This window comes from Leucoraja erinacea, chromosome 13, assembly GCF_028641065.1.
Source record: "Leucoraja erinacea ecotype New England chromosome 13, Leri_hhj_1, whole genome shotgun sequence".
Taxonomy (NCBI): Eukaryota; Metazoa; Chordata; class Chondrichthyes; order Rajiformes; family Rajidae; genus Leucoraja; species Leucoraja erinaceus.
In genome coordinates this window covers 53,034,418-53,053,070 of record NC_073389.1, presented here as the reverse complement: position 1 = coordinate 53,053,070, position 18,653 = coordinate 53,034,418, and the positions used below count along the sequence as shown (strand labels likewise).

At 49.1% G+C, this 18,653-nt stretch overlaps 1 protein-coding gene across 2 annotated transcripts in view; it reads right to left on the bottom strand.

The window, feature by feature from the left end:
* The window catches only part of LOC129703052 (transmembrane protease serine 3-like), a 38,680-nt gene extending 28,802 nt beyond the window's left edge, over nt 1–9,878 (bottom strand). Inside the window, exons 1-3 of one of the 2 annotated variants that reach the window (XM_055645241.1) lie at nt 9,287–9,878; nt 4,521–4,671; nt 2,440–2,559 (exon numbers count right to left, since the gene is read on the bottom strand). In XM_055645241.1, the coding sequence (XP_055501216.1) occupies nt 2,440–2,559; nt 4,521–4,671; nt 9,287–9,301 (286 nt within the window). In that variant the 5' untranslated portion in view covers nt 9,302–9,878. The remainder of the gene's footprint in view (nt 1–2,439; nt 2,560–4,520; nt 4,672–9,286) is intronic. The other variant, XM_055645240.1, reaches the window with a different exon arrangement.
* Between the last annotated feature and the right edge of the window lie 8,775 nt (nt 9,879–18,653).

Here is an 18,653-nt window from a genome sequence, read left to right as displayed (position 1 = left end):
ATCTTACATCAGTCCCGCCCATCAGTGACTGATGTACTAGGACACCCAGGTCTCGTTGTACTTCCCCTTTTCCTAACCTGACACCATTCCGATAATAATCTGCCTTCCCATTCTTGCCTCCAAAGTGGATAACCTCACATTCATCCACATTATACTGCATCTGCCCACTCACCCAACCTGTCCAAGCCACTCTGCATCCTCATAGCATCCTCCTCACAGTTCACACTGCCACTCAGCTTTGTGACATCTGCAAATTTGTTAATGTTATTTTGAATCCCTTCATCTAAATCATTGATGTATATTGTAAATAGCAGTGGTCCCAGCACCGAGCCTTGTGGTACCCCACTGCCTGCCATTCTGAAAGGGACCCGTTAATCCCTACTCTTTGTTTCCTGTCTGCCGACCAATTTTCTATTCATGTCAGCACTCTACTGCCAATACCATGTGCTCTAATTTTGCCCACTAATCTCCTGTGTGGGACCTTATCAAAGACTTTCTGAAAGTCCAGGTACACTACACCCACTGGCTCTCCCTTATCCATTTTACTTGTCACATCCTCAAAAAATTCCAGAAGATTAGTCAAGCATGATTTCCCCTTCGTAAATCCATGCTGACTCGGACCGATCCTGTTGCTGCTATCCAAATGTGTCGCTATTACATCTTTGATAAGAATTTATGAATAAGGAGTAAGCCATTTAGAACAGAGACGAGGAAACACTTTTTCTCACAGAGAGTGGTGAGTCTGTGGAATTCTCTGCCTCAGAGGGCGGTGGAGGCCGGTTCTCTGGATGTTTTCAAGAGAGAGCTAGATAGGGCTCTTAAAGAAATTGGGGTGAGGGGATATGGGGAGAAGGCTGGAACGGGGTACTGATTGGGGATGATCAGCCATGATCACATTGAATGGCGGTGCTGGCTCGAAGGGCCGAATGGCCTACTCCTGCACCTATTGTCTATTGTCTATTGATAGTTAACTCCAGCATCTTCCCCACCACCGATGTCTATAATTCCCTGCTCTCTTTCTCCATCCTTTCTTGAAAAGTGGGATACCATTAGCTACCCTCCAATCCACGGGAACTGATCCCGAATGTATCAATTTTTAGTTTAATTTAGTTTACAGCGTGGAAACTGGCCCTTTCGGTCCACCGACGATCACCCCGTACACTAGTTCTACCCCACACGCTAGGGGTCATTTTCAATTAAACCTACAAAACCGGCACATCTTTGGAATGTGGGAAGAAACCGGGGCACCTGGAGAAAACCCACGCGGTCACGGGGAGAACGTACTAACTCCGTACAAGGTCGAGCCCGCCATGAGGCATCATCTCTACCGCTACACCACTGTGTTCCCCAGAGATGCTGCCTGACATGTTGAGTTCCTCCAGCACTTTGTGGCCTTTTTTTAAAAACATAAACCAGCACTTGCAGTTCCTTGTGGGACCAACCCGTTTTACTAATTGAGGATCGAGACTATGGCCATATTCTACTGGACTATTTTTTTATGTGGAAAACAATTCACTGTGTTAGCACTTTGCACATGAAGCAATAAAAGCATAATTGAAAATCACTATTGAGCCATTGAGACTGATCCACACCATTCCCCGCCCAGCACTGGGAACCTGGGAATGTTTAGGTTACGGGGGGGATTTGCAGGAGTCCAGCTAAAAACTAATCGGACACAAGTTGTGTCCTTGAAATGTGTTTCAATCAGTCAGAGACAGCTCCCTACTCCTCAAATGGGCCCCGACCTTAAATACCCCTAATGGTCAACCCCGTGTCCTGAGCCTCGCACACCGAGACACCTAACTCCTCCCTCCAGAGCCGAAGGTTCGCTCTGCCAGTGACTGGCCACCAGGTGCTGCCACAAGTTTAGTTTAGTTTAGTTCAGAGATACAGCGCGGAAACAGGCCCTTCGGCCCACCGGGTCCGCGCCGACCAGCGATCCCCGCACACTAACACTATCCTACACACACACCAGGGACAACTTACATTTATACCAAGCCGATTAACCTACAAACCTTACGTTTTTGGAGTTTAGTTTAGTTGAGTTTAGAGGTGCAGCGCGGAAACAGGCCCTTCGACCCACCAAGTCCGCGCCGACCAGCGATCCCCGCACATTAACGCAATCCTACACACACTAGGGACAATTTTACACATACACCAATTTACCTACACACTTGTAACTCTTTGGAGTGGGGGGGGGGAACCGAAGTTCTCGGAGAAAACCCATGCAGGTCACGGGGAGAACGTACAAACTCCCTACAGACAGCGCCCGCAGTCAGGATCGAACCCAGGTCTCTGGCGCTGTGGGCCAGCAACTCTACCGCTGTGCCACCGTGGCAGCTATTCTTACCAAGGGATTTGAACCCATGTATGAATGGACGGCCCATACCCAATGGCACACATTTGATATGGTCAGTAGAGTATAGACAGTGTACTTACCACCCACACTGATGACTATTATAAGTAACACGATGCTGGCTGCCACTCCGGCAGCCACCAACAGCAGGAACTTCTTGGATGTAATAATGTGGCACTTGGATGTGGCTCCCTCTTGTTGTCCTGAATAAAGATAAAGGGCCATAGAGTTATAGAGTGATACAGGGTGGAAACAGGCCCTTCGGCCCACATCGGCCAACATGTCCCAGCTACACTAGTCCCACCTGCCCGCGTTTGGCCCATATCCCTCCAAACCTGTCCCATCTATTTACCTGTCCAAATGTTTCTTAAACGTTGGGATAGTCCCTGCCTCAACTACCTCCTCTGGCAGTTCGTTCCATACACCCACCACCCTTTGTGCGAAAAAGTTACCCCTCAGACTCCTATTGAACCTTTTGCCCTTCACCTTAAACCTATGTCCTCTGGTCCTCGAATCTCCTACTCTGGATAAGAGACTCTGTGCCTTCTGTGGCAGAGAATTCCACAGATTCACAACGCTCTGGGTGAAAACTTTATTCCTCATCTCAGTTCTAAATGGCCTACCCCTTATTCTTAAACTGTGACCCCTGGTTCTGGACTCCCCTGTTGTTGGGGTAGAGAAAATCCTTTAGTCAGGTCGGCACAGTGGCGCAGTGGTAGAGTTGCTGCCTTACAATGTCAGAGACCAGGGTTCGATCCTGACAACGGGAGCTGGATATTGCCCCGAGTGTGTAGTGTACAACTAGCATTCACTGGAATTCTTTGCCACAGGAGGCTGTGGAGGCCAAGTCAATGGATATTTTTAAAGGCAGTGATAGATAGATTCCTAATTGGTACGGTTGTCAGGGGTTATGAGGAGAAGGCAGGAGAATGGGGTTAAGAAGGGAAGATAGATCAGCCACGATTGAATGGCAGAGTAGACTTGATGGGCCGAATGGCCTAATTCTGCTGCGAGAACGGATGACCTTATGAACTTATATGAGGATCGCTGGTCATCGCGGACTCAGTGGGCCTAAGGGCCGGTTTTCACCCTGTATCTCTAAAACTAAAACTAAAATTATATCAAACAGAAAGGCTCAGATTTTATGGGGAAATATTTATATGTATATATAAATGGATGTGCAGAGGGTGTTTCCAGAATTAAAGGCCGCTCCTTTCGGAAGGAGATGAGGAGGGATTTCTTTAGTCAGAGGATGGAGAATCGGTGGAATTCTTTGCCACAGACGGCTGCGGAGGCCAAGTCAATGGATATTTTTAAGACAGAGATAGATAGATTCTTGATTAGTACGGGTGTCAGGGGTTATGGGGAGAAGGCGGGAGAATGGGGTTAGGAGAGAGATCGATCAGCCACGATTGAATGGCAGAGTAGACTTGATGGGCCGAATGGTCTAATTTGCTCCTATCACTTATGACCTTATAAACAAACTAAGATTCCAAGAGAGAGTCAGATTTAGCTGTTAGGGCTAACGGAATCAAGAGATATGGGGAAAATGCCGGAACGGGGTATTGATTTTGGATGATCAGCCGTGATCATTTTGAATCTCCTAATCTGAGAAAAGACATTCTTGCCATCGAGGGAGTGCAGAGAAGGTTCACCAGACTGATTCCCGGGATGTCAGGACTTTCATATGGAGAAAGACTGGATAGACTCGGTTTGTACTCGCTAGAATTTAGAAGATTGAGGGGGGATCTTATAGAAACTTACAAAATTCTTAAGGGGCTGGACAAGCTAGATGCAGGAAGATTGTTCCCGATTTTGGGGAAGTCCAGAACAAGGAGTCACAGTTTAAGGATAAGGGGGAAATCTTTTAGGACTGAGATGAGAAAAACATTTTTCACACACAGAGTGGTGAATCTGTGGCATTCATTGCCACAGAAGGTAGTTGAGGCCCAGTTCATTGGCTATATTTAAGAGGGAGTTAGATGCGGCCCTTGTGGCTAAAGGGATCAGGGGGTATGGAGAGAAGGCAGGTACAGGATACTGAGTTGGATGATCAGCCATGATCATATTGAATGGCAGTGCAGGCTCGAAGGGCCGAATGGCCTCTACTCCTGCACCTGTTTTCTATGTTTCTATGTTTCTAAACTAAAGAAAGTCACGTTACCTGCCTCGGCGGGCAATACTTTAGCTTCGAGGATGTTGAGAATCCGTTGCGTGACGTTGGGAATGGCGATGGTGGGAATTTCCTCTTCGGTCACTGACACTATTTCGATCTTTGCGTCATCCACTGCGTTCCTCGTTGGCTCAGATTGTTGCTGACAGTGAGAGAGGAAACAAAAAATCAATACAATTCAATTCAATTCAACTTTATTGTCATTGCACAGATACAAGTATGGGTACAACCATATAACCATATGACCATATAACAATTACAGCACGGAAACAGGCCATCTCGGCCCTACAAGTCCATGCCGAACAACTTTTTTTTCCCCTTAGTCCCACCTGCCTGCACTCATACCATAACCCTCCATTCCCTTCTCATCCATATGCCTATCCAATTTATTTTTAAATGATACCAATGAACCTGCCTCCACCACTTCCACTGGGAGCTCATTCCACACCGCCATCACTCTCTGAGTAAAGAAGTTCCCCCTCATATTACCCCTAAACTTCTGTCCCTTAATTCTGAAGTCATGTCCTCTTGTTTGAATCTTCCCTATTCTCAAAGGGAAAAGCTTGTCCACATCAACTCCGTCTATCCTTGTCATAATTTTAAAGACCTCTATCAGGTCCCCCCTTAACCTTCTGCGCTCCAGAGAATAAAGACCTAACTTATTCAACCTATCTCTGTAACTTAGTTGTTGAGACCCAGGCAACATTCTAGTAAATCTCCTCTGTACTCTCTCTATTTTGTTGACATCCTTCCTATAATTTGGCGACCAAAATTGTACACCATACTCCAGATTTGGTCTCACCAATGCCTTGTACAATTTTAACATTACATCCCAGCTTCTATACTCAATGCTCTGATTTATAAAGGCTAGCATACCAAAAGCTTTCTTTACCACCCTATCTATATGAGATTCCACCTTCAAGGAACTATGCACGGTTATACCCAGATCCCTCTGTTCAACTGTATTCTTCAATTCCCTACCATTTACCATGTACGTCCTATTTTGATTTGTCCTGCCAAGGTGTAGCACCTCACATTTATCAGCATTAAACTCCATCTGCCATCTTTCAGCCCATTTCAGCCCACAACGAAATGCAGTTTAGCGTCAGTCCGTAGTAATAGTGCAATATAGAAATAAAAATACAGAATAAGCAAACAATGTGGACGGAGAGACTGGAGAAATCTTTTGGCGGGACTCCGAGTTCAGCAATGTGATAGTGTTGTTGTAGAAGCTGTTCCTCATCCTACTAGTACGAGACCTGAGGTTCCTCTACCACCTCCCTGATGGGAGGAGGGCAAACAGTCCATGGTTGGTGTGGGAGGGGTCTTTGATGATCTTCCCGGCCCGTCTCAGACACCGTTTTCGGTGGAGGGCATCCGTGGCAGGGAGCGGGGCACCGATGATGTACTGAGCGGTTTTCACCACCCGTTGTAGTGCCTTCCTGTCCGCTACGGTGCAACTGCTGTGCCATACCGTGAAGCAGGTGGTCAGGATGCTTTCGATGGTACAGCGGTAAAAGTTGGTCAGGATCTGGGGGGACAGGTGAGCTTTCTTGAGCCTCCTCAGGAAGTAGAGGCGCTGCTGCGCCTTTTTGATCATTGGCGTTGTCACAACTCTACTGTGTGGGAGCGGTGGTGGTTGTCTGGGGATGAGCATCAGAGACTTTGACCAATGACCCAAAGATGCAAGGTTAAACCTTTCAATCAGAGGGTAGTTACGGCCCGTCCCACTTGGGCGATTGTTTCGGCGACTGTCGCAGTCGTAGCAGGCCGCCGAAACTGTGGCGACTGGACACCCTTCCCCCCCCCACTACGACAATGTCTACGACAACCTATGTCAGCCGAAGTCAACCTACGCCCACCCGCTTTACAACAAGAGGAATCAAATATAGGAGCAAAGAGGTCCTTCTGCAGTTGTACAGAGCCCTAGTGGGACCACACCTGGGGTATTGTGTGCAGTTTTGGTCCCCTAATTTGAGGAAGGACATTCTTGCTGTTGAGGGAGTGCAGCGTTGGTTTACAAGGTTAATTCCCGGGATGGCGGGACTGTCATATGCTGAGAGAATGGAGCGGCTGGGCTTGTACACTCTGGATTTTAGAAGGATGAGAGGCGATCTCATTGAAACATATAAGATTATTAAGGGCTTGGACACGCTAGAGGCAGGAAACATGTTCCCGATGTTGGGGGAGTCCAGAACCAGGGGCCACACAGTTTAAGAATAAGGGGTAAGCCATTTAGAACGGAGATGAGGAAACACTTTTTCTCACCAGAGAGTGGTGAGTTTGTGGAATTCCCTGCCTCAGAGGGCGGTGGAGGCAGATTCTCTGGATGCTTTCAAGAGAGAGCTAGATAGCGGAGTCAGGGGATATGGGGAGAAGGCAGGAACGGGGTATTGATTGGGAATGATCAGCCATGATCACATTGAATGGCGGTGCTGGCTGGCTCGAAGGGGCGAATGGCCTACTCCTGCACCTATTGTGTATTCTCTATTGACCAGCTACGACCCTGTCGGTGACAACTGAATACTCAAGACAATTCAGATTCTTCAGATTAAAGGAATGGGTCACGTTTCGGGTCGAGACCCTTCTCCAATCTGAAGAAGGGTCTCGACCCAAAACGTCACCCATTCCTTCTATCCAGAGGTGCCGCCTGTTCCGCTGAGTTACTCCAGCATTTTGTACCTTAGACCTTCGGAGAGATACAGCACGGAAACAGGATCACCGAGCCCATACAGGACCCCGTACATTAGTATTATCCCCCAGCACACCAGAGGCAATTTACAATTGACGTGAAGCCAATGAACCAACAAACATGCACGTCTTTAGAGTGAGGGAGGAAACCGGAGCATCCGGAGAAAACCCACGCGGTCACAGGGAGAACCTGCAAACACTGTACAGACAGCACCCGTTGTCAGGGTTGCACCCTGGTACAGTACCAGAGACTCCGATTCGATCCTGACCAAAGGTGCTACCTACCTGCACGGAGTTTGCACGTTCTCCCTGCGAACCGCGTGGGTTTTCTCCGGGTGCTCCGGTTTCCTCCCACACTCTAAAGACGTGCATGTTTGTTGGTTCATTGGCTTCTCTACATTTTCGCTGGAGCGTTGGATAGAATTAGCGCGTGGGTAGTCGCTGGCCAGCATGGACTCGATGGGCCGAAGGGCCAGTTTCCACACTGTGTCTGTAAACTACACTAAACCAAACAACCTCCTGTAACAGCTTGTTCCCTATACCCACCACCGAATGAGTGGAAATCCTCAGGTTCATATTAAATCTCTCCCCTCTCAACTCCATGGATATGTTTTTCTTCATTCTTTTAAGTCCAATCTATGAGATGGTCTCTCCCTCAAACTCCTGCACTCCAGAGAAAAGAATCAAAGTGTGTGCAAAAAAAGACACAAAGTGCTGGAGTAACACAGCAGGGCAGGCAGAATCCCTGGAGAACATGGATGGGGTCCCGACATCCTTGTCCTCCAGTGATGCTGCCTGACCCGCTGAGATAACTCCAGCACTGTGCCATTTCATAAGCCAGCATCTGCAGTTTACTTTAGTGTAGAGATAGGGCGTAGAAACAGGCCCTTCGGCCCACTGGGTCCGCGCTGACCAGCGATCCCTGAACACTAGCACTTTCCTACACAACAGGGACAATTTACCATCTCTTCCCAAGCCAAATAACCAACAAACCTGCACGTCTTTGGAGTGTGGGAGGAAACCGGAGCACCCGGAGAAAACCCAACGTTCAGATTCCGTACAGACAGCACCCGTTGTCAGGATTGAACCCGGGTCTTTGAAGCCGTGACTCTACCGCTGCGCCACCATGCCGGCCCTCCCCCGGCCTCTTCTTATAGCCAAACAGAGTTAACAATAGACGATAGGCGCGGGAGTAGGCCATTCGGCCCCTCGAGCCAGCACCGCCATTCAATGTGATCATGGCTGATCATCCCCAATCAGTACTCCGTTCCTGCCTTCTCCGCATATCCCCTGACTCCGCTATCTTTACGAGCCCAATCTAGCTCTCTCTTGAATGTATCCAGAGAACCGGCCTCCACCGCCCTCTGAGGCAGAGAATTCCACAGACTCACAACTCTCTGTGTGAAAAAGTGTTTCCTCGTCTCCGTTCTAAATGGCTTACCCCTTATTCTTAAACTGTAGCCCCTGGTTCTGAACTCTCCCAACATCGGGAACATGTTTCCTGCCTCTAGCGTGTCCAAGCCCTTAATAATCTTACATGTTTCAATAAGATACCCTCTCATCCTTCTAAACTCCAGAGTGTACAAGCCCAGCTGCTCCATTCTCTCTAACCTTTCAGATCGGAAGTGGGAATCACACAACGAGATGCTGAACATCACAAGAAGAGTCGGCTTGGTACACAACGAAGGCTTTTCATTGCGCCTCGGAACAAGTGACCAAAAAAAGAAAAGTTAAATAAACTAAACTAAAAAGTCTGGAGAAACTCAGCGGGTGAGACAGCATCTATGAGCGAAGGAAACAGGCAACATTTCGGGCCGAAACCGTTCTTCAGACTGATGGGGTTTCGGGCCCGAAACGTTGCCTATTCCTTCGCTCCATAGATGCTGCCTCTCCCGCTGAGTTTCTCCAGCATTTTTGTCTTCCTTCGATTATCCAGCATCTGCAGTTCCTTCTTAAACTAAAAAGTCTGTTCGATGGAGACGTACAGCCAACACACAAAACTTTCCCCATAACAACCGACCAAAAAGATGACTTTTCATAGTTCTTGTTATTCCTTGCTAACTTACTTCCACGGATGACATTTCGTACAGGGGCGGTGATTCCAAGTCGGGATCAACGCATGACTTGATCCAAAGAGGAAGTCGCACGGATAGTCTCCGCTGTCTGGTGAAGCCGCCTGTCGGAGGCACTATGACTGTCTCGAGCTAGCGGATAGTTCAGTCCGCGGCTATCCGGTTTCCCCTCTGCTGAACAGGTGTCCATAGAAACCAGGCATCACTGCAGGGCTCCTCATTACAGTCAGAATCAAGAGGTAAGCCAACACCACTTTGTGGTTGACACATAAATATAACAGGAGGTGTGCGTGTGTCAATGGGGCATGATGCACACAGGGTTTCTGAAGAAGGGTTTCGGCCCGAAACGTTGCCTATTTCCTTCGCTCCATAGATGCTGCTGCACCCGCTGAGTTTCTCCAGCATTTTTGTGTACCATGGTGCACACAGGTCCAGCTCAGTCGAGGTCAATGTCAGGGGTACCGAAGTACGGTGAGATGTTTTTGTTAACAGCGTGGAAAAGTGTTACTCCAACATTTTGTGTCCTGCTGTTCAAAGACTTTAGTTTAGTTTAATTTAGGGTTCAGTTCAGATTAGTTTTAGTTTGGATAAGAAAAACAGCACGGAAACAGGCCCTTCGGCCCGCAGTGTAGGGTAATGTAAATGTGCGGGGATCGCTGTAGGGTAGGTGCGGACTCGGTGGGCCGAAGGGTCTATTTCCGCACTGGATCTCTAAACTAAACTGTCTATAATGTACACATCCTATGGATATTCAACGCCATACTTCGTGAAGAGTACTTGCATCGCTGTATGAAGTGGGGTCAAGGAAAGAGCAGCACATTGCAGCCCTGTTTCTATCAAGTTGAGTATAGGAGCAAAGAGGTCCTTCTGCAATTGTGCAGGGCCCTAGTGAGACCACACCTGGAGTATTGAGTGCAGTTTTGGTCCTCTAATTTGCGGAAGGACATTCTTGCTATTGAGAGAGTGCAGCGTAGGTTTACAAGGTTAATTCCCGGGATGGCGGGACTGTCATATGCTGAGAGAATGGAAGGGCTGGGCTTGTATACTCTGGAGTTTAGAAGGATGAGAGGGAATCTTATTGAAACATATAAGATTATTAAGGGTCTGGACGCGCTAGAGGCAGGAAACATGTTCCCGATGTTGGGGGAGTCCAGAACCAGGGGCCACAGTTTAAGAATAAGGGGTAAGCCATTTAGAACGGAGACAAGGAAACACTTTTTCTCACCTTGTGAACCTACGCTGCACTCCCTCAATAGCAAGAATGTCCTTCCTCAAATTAGGGGACCAAAACTGCACACAATACTCCAGGTGTCCAGATGCCGAGAGGTGTCCTCAGCTCTGGCTGAACATCTTCTAATCATATGTGTGGACTCGATAAGAAGAGGAGTGTATAAAGTTACAAGCAAGCTGTTTACAGCAGCAGAGGGTTAATATTTAGTTCCAAGTTAATTAATGACGTATGGGTCGAAGCAAAATATGAAAGATGAACCGCAGACCAAACATGCACACATCACACTTTAATCTTCTCCCCCTGGATATGAGTGTGGTTGGACTGTACTCTGCAGCCACGATTATCAGTGGAAGTTGCTCAGTGCCAGGCGGTGCACTCCCTGTCATTAATCTGTGTCGATCACCGCTGCGGGGAGGAACCTCTGGAGCTGGTGGGATCAGCGTTGCCACTGGATCGGGAATGGGTCGCCTGTTTGTCTGCGGAACGGCGTTTCCATGTGAACGAGAGGAGCTGGTGGGGAAGATGTGACGGGGGGGAAGGAGCGAACACAGACGACCACGGCTCCGTTGACTCGTTCCAACTTCACGCCTCCTCCACACGCCGCCTCCACCACAGAGGAAAGGCGAAGGCATTGGGGGCGTGTGGGCGCTCCGCCACCCACCATCTCTGTGGGTGCCCCATGTTGTGGAGGGAACAAGGGATGCTGGAGATACAGTCGACACAAAATGCTGGAGTAACTCAGCGGGACGGGCATCATCTCTGGAGGGCTCTTCAAGATAGCGGAGTCAGGGGATATGGGGGAGAAGGCAGGAACAGGGTACTGCTTGGGGATGATCAACCATGATCACATTGAATGGCGGTGCTGGCTCGAAGGGCCGAATGGCCTACTCCTGCACCTATTGTCTATTGTCTACTGTCTGTTGGAGAGGAGGAATGGGTGACGTTTCGGGTCAAGACCCTTCTTTAGAATGTCCCGCTGAGTTACGTACTCGAGCATTTTGTGCCTATCTCTGGTCTAATAGACAATTGACAATGGGTGCAGGAGTAGCCACTAGGAGTCAAGTCAAGTCAAGTCAAGTCAAGTTTATTTGTCACATACACATACGAGATGTGCAGTGAAATGAAAGTGGCAATGCTCGCGGACATTTGTGCAAAAGACAAACAACAAAACAACCAAACAAATTATAAACACAATCATAACACACATATTCTTTTACATAATAAATAATAGAAGGAAAAACGTTCTGTAGAGTTAGTCCCTTGTGAGAAAGGCGTTTACAGTCCGAATTGCCTCTGGGAAGAAACTCCTTCTCAACCTCTCCGTTCTCACTGCATGGCAACGGAGGCGTTTGCCTGACCGTAGCGGCTAGAACAGTCCGTTGCAGGGGTGGAAGAGGTCTCTCATGATTTTGTTTGCTCTGGAGTTGCACCTCCTGTTGTATAGTTCCTGCAGGGGGGTGAGTGAAGTTCCCATAGTGCGTTCGGCCGAACGCACTACTCTCTGCAGACCCTTCTTGTCCTTGGCAGAGCAATTCCCGAACCAGATGGTAATGTTCCCGGACAAGATGCTTTCCACCGCCGCTGCGTAGAAGCACTGGAGGATCCTCGGAGACACTCTGAATTTCCTCAATTGCCTGAGGTGGTAAAGGCGCTGCCTTGCCTTACTCACCAGTGCTGAGGCGTGTGATGACCATGTCATATCCTCAGAGATGTAGTAGGAGTACATTACACGAGCTCGAATCAGGAGAGAACTCGGGAGAACTTTTGAATTATCTTGTACAGTGGAACAGGCCCTTAACTCTCTCTTGAAAACATCCAGTGAATTGGCCTCCACTGCCTTCTGTGGCAGAGGATTCCACAGATTCACAACTCTCTGGGTGAAAAGGTTTTTCCTCATCTCAGTCCTAAATGGCCGACCCCTTATTCTTAAACTGTGACCCCTGGTTCTGTGCTCCCCCAACATTGGGAACATTTTCCCTGCATCTAGCCGGTCCAGTCCTTTAAGAACTTGCTGCCTTCCTAACGGGCCCGTCCTACTTACGCGACTTTTTCGGCGACTGCCGGCACCCGTCATAGGTCGTTACAGGTCGCCGAAAATGTTCAACGTGTTGAAAATCCAGCGGCGACCAGAACAAGGTACGACTCTTTGGGCGACTACTGACGACCGTACAGGCTTCACCCCGCGACATGTCGCCTGTACGGTCGTGAGTCGTCTCCTCAGTCGCCCAAAGAGTCGTAACATCTTTCTGGTCGCCGCTGGGTTTTCAACATGTTGAAAATTTTTGCAAACCTGCAACGACCCATGACGGGTGCCGACAGTCACCGAGAAAGTTGCGTAAGTGGGACAGGGCCCTAAGGTGATGTTTCTCTTCATTTACGGCTGGAACAGGTTGTGAGGAGTCTTACGGGTTTACTGCATGGAGCCGCACTCTCTGGGATTCTAATTGTCATGAAAACCCAGCGTTCTGGAGGAGCTGTATAGTGTTCAAGAGCACGATGGTTGTTGGGAAGAAGATCACATGATCATAAGTGATAGGAGTAGAATTAGGCCATTCGGCCCATCAAGTCTACTCCGCCATTCAATCACGGCTGACCTATCTCTCCCTCCTAACCCCATTCTCCTGCCTTCTCCACCATAACCTCTGACCAGGTTTGAGACGCAAGCTGTTCTTAAACCTGGTGGTCATGGTTTTCAGACTCCTATACCTTCTTGGCTGGGTAATTTTTTGTATTTGCCCCACACTATTGATCGGAGCAGAATGCATGTTCTCCCTGTGATTGTCAAGTCAAGTTTATTTGTCACATACACATACGAGATGTGCAGTGAAATGAAAGTGGCAATGCTCGCGGACTTTGTGCAAAAAGACAAACAAACAAACAACCAAACAAACTATAAACACAATCATAACACACATATTCTTTTACATATTAAATATTGAAAGGAAAAACGTTCAGTAAAGTTAGTCCCTGGTGAGATTTACAGTCCGAATGGCCTATGGGAAGAAACTCCTTCTCAACCTCTCCGTTCTCACAGCATGGCAACGGAGGCGTTTGCCTGACCGTAGCAGCTGGAACAGTCTGTTGCTGGGGTGGAAGGGGTCTCCCATGATTTTATTGGCTCTGGTGTTACACCTCCTGATGTATAGTTTCTGCAGGGGGGTGAGTGAAGTTCCCATAGTGCGTTCGGCCGAACGCACTACTCTCTGCAGAGCCTTCTTGTCCTGGGCAGAGTAGTTCCCAAACCAGATGGTAATGTTCCCGGACAAGATGCTTTCCACAGCCGCTGCGTAGAAGCACTGGAGGATCCTCGGAGACACTCTGAATTTCCTCAATTGCCTGAGGTGGTAAAGGCGCTGCCTTGCCTTACTCACGAGTGCTGAGGCGTGTGATGTGCATGTCATATCCTCAGAGATGTGGACTCCCAGATATTTAAAACGGCTCACCCTATCCACAGGATCCCCATTTATACTCAGTGGTGTGTACGTCCTCGGATGAGTTGCCCTCCTAAAGTGTGGGTTTCCTCCAGGTGCTCCGGTTTCCTTCCACATCCCAAAGACGTGCGGGTGTGTAGGTTAATTGGCCCTCTGTAAATTGGCCTCCTAGTGTGGAGAGGAAGTGGGTGAGAAAGTGGGATAACACAGAACAAGTGAGACCACACCTGGAGTATTGTGTGCAGTTTTGGTCTCCAAATTTGAGACATTCAAGGGCATTTTGCTATTGAGGGAGTCCTGTCATCCCGAGGTTAATTCCCGGGATGGCGGGACTGTCATATGTTGACAGAATGGAGCGGCTGGGCTTGTACACTCTGGAGTTTAGAAGGATGAGAGGAGATCTTATTGAAACATGTAAGATTACTAAGGGTTTGGACACGCTAGAGGCAGGAAACATGTTCCCGATGTTGGGGGAGTCCAGAACCAGGGATCACAGTTTAAGAATAAGGGGTAAGCCATTTAGAACGGAGATAAAACACTTTTTCACACAGAGTTGTGAGTCTGTGGAATTCTCTGCCTCGGAAGGCAGTGGAGGCCAATTCTCTGTATGTTTTCAATGAGTTAGATAGAGCTCTTAAAGATAGCGGAGTCAATGGATATGGGGAGAAGGCAGGAACGGGGTACTGATTGTGGATGATCGGCCATGATCACATTGAATGGCGGTGCTGGCTGGAAGGGCCGATGGCCTACTCCTGCACCTATTGTGTATTGTCTATTGTCTAAGTGTGAATGGGTGATCGATAGTCTGCGTGGACCTGGTGGGCCGAAGGGCCTGTTTCCGTGCTGTATCTCTAAACGAAGAACTGAGGAAGGGGATGTTGCCAGATCTCAAGTTCCTGAGCTTCAAATTGTCTATTGAACCTGGGGGACAATTACTTCCCTCGTATGGCTCTATAACTAAGAATGAATTTGTTACCAGGAAAGGGGAGGGAGCAGCGTAAATATTTGCCTGCAGTACAGCATTAGACCACCTGAGGGCAGAAAGGCTCCATGTAAAAATGGTATTGAAGAATGAACTGCAGAGGCTGGAAAACGTTACCCGTTTCCTTCGCTCCATAGATGCTGCTGCACCCACTGAGTTTCTCCAGCATTTTTGTGTACCTTATGTAAAAATGGTAGGTCGGCAAAAATGCTGGAGAATCTCAGCGGGCGAGGCAGCATTCATGGAGCGAAGGAAATAGGCGATGTTTCGGGTCGAGACCCTTCTTCAGACCAAATGGTTACCATTATCAGAGCCAAGGTTACAACCTGCCCTCTCCGACCAAGATCCCCTGTTGAATGGTGGGGCAGACTGAAAGGGACTGACACAAAATGATGCACAGAGTCTCTTGCCCAGAGTAGGGGAATCGAGGGCCAGAGGACATTAGAATTAGATCCTTTATTTGTCATTCAGACCTTACGGTCTGAACGAAAGGTCGTTGCCTGCAGCCATACATACAATAATAAACAACAGAACAGATAGTAAACACAAATTAACATCCACCACAGTGAGTCCACCAAGCACCTCCTCACTGTGATGGAGGCTAAATCTTGGTAGGTCGGCAAAAATGCTGGAGAAACTCAGCGGGCGAGGCAGCATTTATGGAGCGAAGGAAATAGGCGACGTTTCGGGTCGAGACCCTTCTTCAGACCAAATGGTTACCATTTTTGCCGACCTACCATTAGGGCTGCAGTCTCTTCCCTCCTCTTCTCCCTCTGCGCTGAGGCGATACACCACCAGGCGATGGGAAGTCAGTCCCGGGGAGCGCCGTTACCCTCGAGCCAGGCCGCCCTCATGGGAGCGCCTTTACCCTCAAGGTTCAGGGTGACGGGAAAGAGATTTAATAGGAATCTGAGGGGTAACCTTTTCACACAGAGGGTGGTGTGTGTATGGAACGAGCTGTCAGAGGAGGTAGTTGAGGCAGTGACTATCCCATTATCTAAGAAACAGCTAGACAGGTACATGGATAGGACAGGTTTGGAGGGATATGGACCAAGCACAGGCAGGTGGGACGAGTGTAGCTGGAACATGTTGGCCGGTACGGGCAAGTTGGGCCGAAGGGCCTGTTTCCACACCGTATCACTCTATGACTCTATGCAAATGCTGGAGTAACTCAGCGGGGCAGGCAGCATCTCACGAGAGAAGGAATGGGTGACGTCTCGGGTCGAGACCCTTCTTCAGTCTTGACCCGAAACGTCGCCCACTCCTTCCCTCCAGAGATGCTGCCTGTCCCGCTGAGTTACTCCAGCATTTTGTGTCTATCTTCGGTTTCAACCAGCATCTGCAGTTCCTTCCTGCACAGACTGAAAGGGGCATTTGACCCACTTCAGTTCCTCGGTTTTGTGAGTTAATGATACGTTATTTTTTAGACACAACATGAAACCAAGTGAGTCCACAGCAACCATCGATCGCCCGTTCACACTCGTTCCACGTTCGTATCCACTCTCTGCACGCCAGCGTCAATTTGCAGAGAATAATCGGCCTACAAACTGTGAAGCGAGAGGAAACCAGGGCACCCGGAGGATACCCGCTTGGTTACATCATGCAAACTCCACGCAGTCAGCACCCGAGGTCAGGATCGAACCCGTGCCTCTGGCGAGGTGAGGCAGCAGCTTTGTGCCTCATTAACTATTGTTGCTTTGCAACTTATAAATAATGGGGCGGATGTTAGAACAAGGGGTCACAGTTTAAGGATAAAGGGGAAATCTTTTAGGACTGAGATGAGAAAAACATTTTTCACTCAGAGAGTGGTGAATCTGTGGAATTCTCTGCCACAGAAGGTAGTTGAGGCCAATTCATTGGCTATATTTAAGAGGGAATTAGATGTGGCCCTTGTGGCTAAAGGGATCAGGGGGTATGGAGAGAAGGCAGGTACGGAATACTGAGTTGGATGATCAGCCATGATCATATTGAATGGCGGTGCAGGCTCGAAGGGCCGAATGGCCTACTCCTGCACCTATTTTCTATGTTTCTATGAGTGCGAATGGGTAGTGTACAAAATGACGCAAAGTGCTGGGGTAACTCTGCGGGTCAGGCAGCATCTCTGGAGAACGTGGATAGGTGACGCTTCGGGTCGAGACCCTCCTTCAGTCCTCCCTCATTGCCTCCCCCCTCTGTGATAGTTGTATGTCTACTATAGAGACACCATCATCATTGGTGGTCACTCGAAACGAGTATGACTGCCTCTCATGGAGGGGGCCTGTGCGTGACTTTGTTTAACGTGGGGAGACTGGTGCACAGACAGCCACCCCACGGTCCTAGACAGATCTGGGTCAGGATCCAGTGGCATGGAGTCCAAGACGACCGGAGACCCTTTTCTGCCGCAGCCTTCATCCGCCTTCCCAGCCGTTGTGACATTAGCTCCACTAACGTCAGCCATCGTCCTCCACCTGTTCCACCGTTGGGGTCTTGGTTGGATTGCTCTTTGTCAGGGACCTCCCCCACCTCGACCTTACCGCCATGGGTGGCCCTACCAGGATCATCGACAGCTCCAGACGGCATCGCTCTCAGGATCTCAGGTCCACACAAGCTTCTCCACCACGACACGGTGACAATCCACGGAGAAGAATATATTTACAGATACACACGAGGCAACTTTTTTACTGAAGCCAATTAACCTACAAACCTGCACGTCTTTGGGGTGTGGGAGGAAACCAGAGCGCCCGGAGAAAACCCACGCAGGTCACGGGGAGAATGTACAAACAAGCACCCGTAGTCAGGATCGAAGCCGGGTCTCTGGCGCTGTGAGGCAGCAATTCTACCGCTGCACCACCCTGCTGCCCTCTCAACCCCATTCTCCTGCCTTCTCCCCGTAACCATACGCCCTGGACTTTGCGCCCCCGATATTTATTCTGTATTTTTTAATATTTTCCCGATCCCTCACAAGGTTACACACGGTGGAATTGTATAAACGTCACAAACAATCGCCCCTACTGGGTGTAAGATGGCGTTGGTGTACCTGGCCCCACCGTGACACCTACCTCCACACTTGGGCGGTGGATGGTCGGCACTGACTCGATGGGCCGAAGGGCCAGATCCCATGCCAGCCCTGTGTGACTCGACCACGTCCGGCCCGGCTGAGAAGGGGATGGTCCGTGAAGGCGGACGTTGCAGCTGCTTCCCCGTCGGAACTGCAACAGAGTCGGGAAGTGGGGCAGGAAAAGGGCGCTGACAGATGTGTCTCTCAGACCAACATCAGCAAACGTCTCTCCTCTGAGAGATGTGAACTGCAGGACAGTTCTAGGAGCAGAATTAGGCCATTCGGCCCATCAAGTCTACTCCGCCATTCAATCATGCCTGATCTATCTCTCCCTCCTAACCCCATTCTCCTGCCTTCTCCCCATAACCCCTGACACCCGTACTAATCAAGAATCTATCAATCTCCGCTTTAAAAATATCCATCGACTTGGCCTCCACAGACATCTGTGGCAATGAATTCCACAGATTCACCACTCACAGACTGAGGAAATTCCTCCTCGCCTCCTTCCTGAAGGTACGTCCATTATTCCGAGGCTATGGCCTCTGGTCCCAGACTCTCCCACTAGTGGAAACATTCTCTCCCCTCCCACTCCATCCAAGCCTTTCATAGATTGGCTTTAGAAGGTAGTGTGTCTACGGAGTGCTGGTGTAACACAGGCAGCGTCTCTGGAGAAAAGGAGT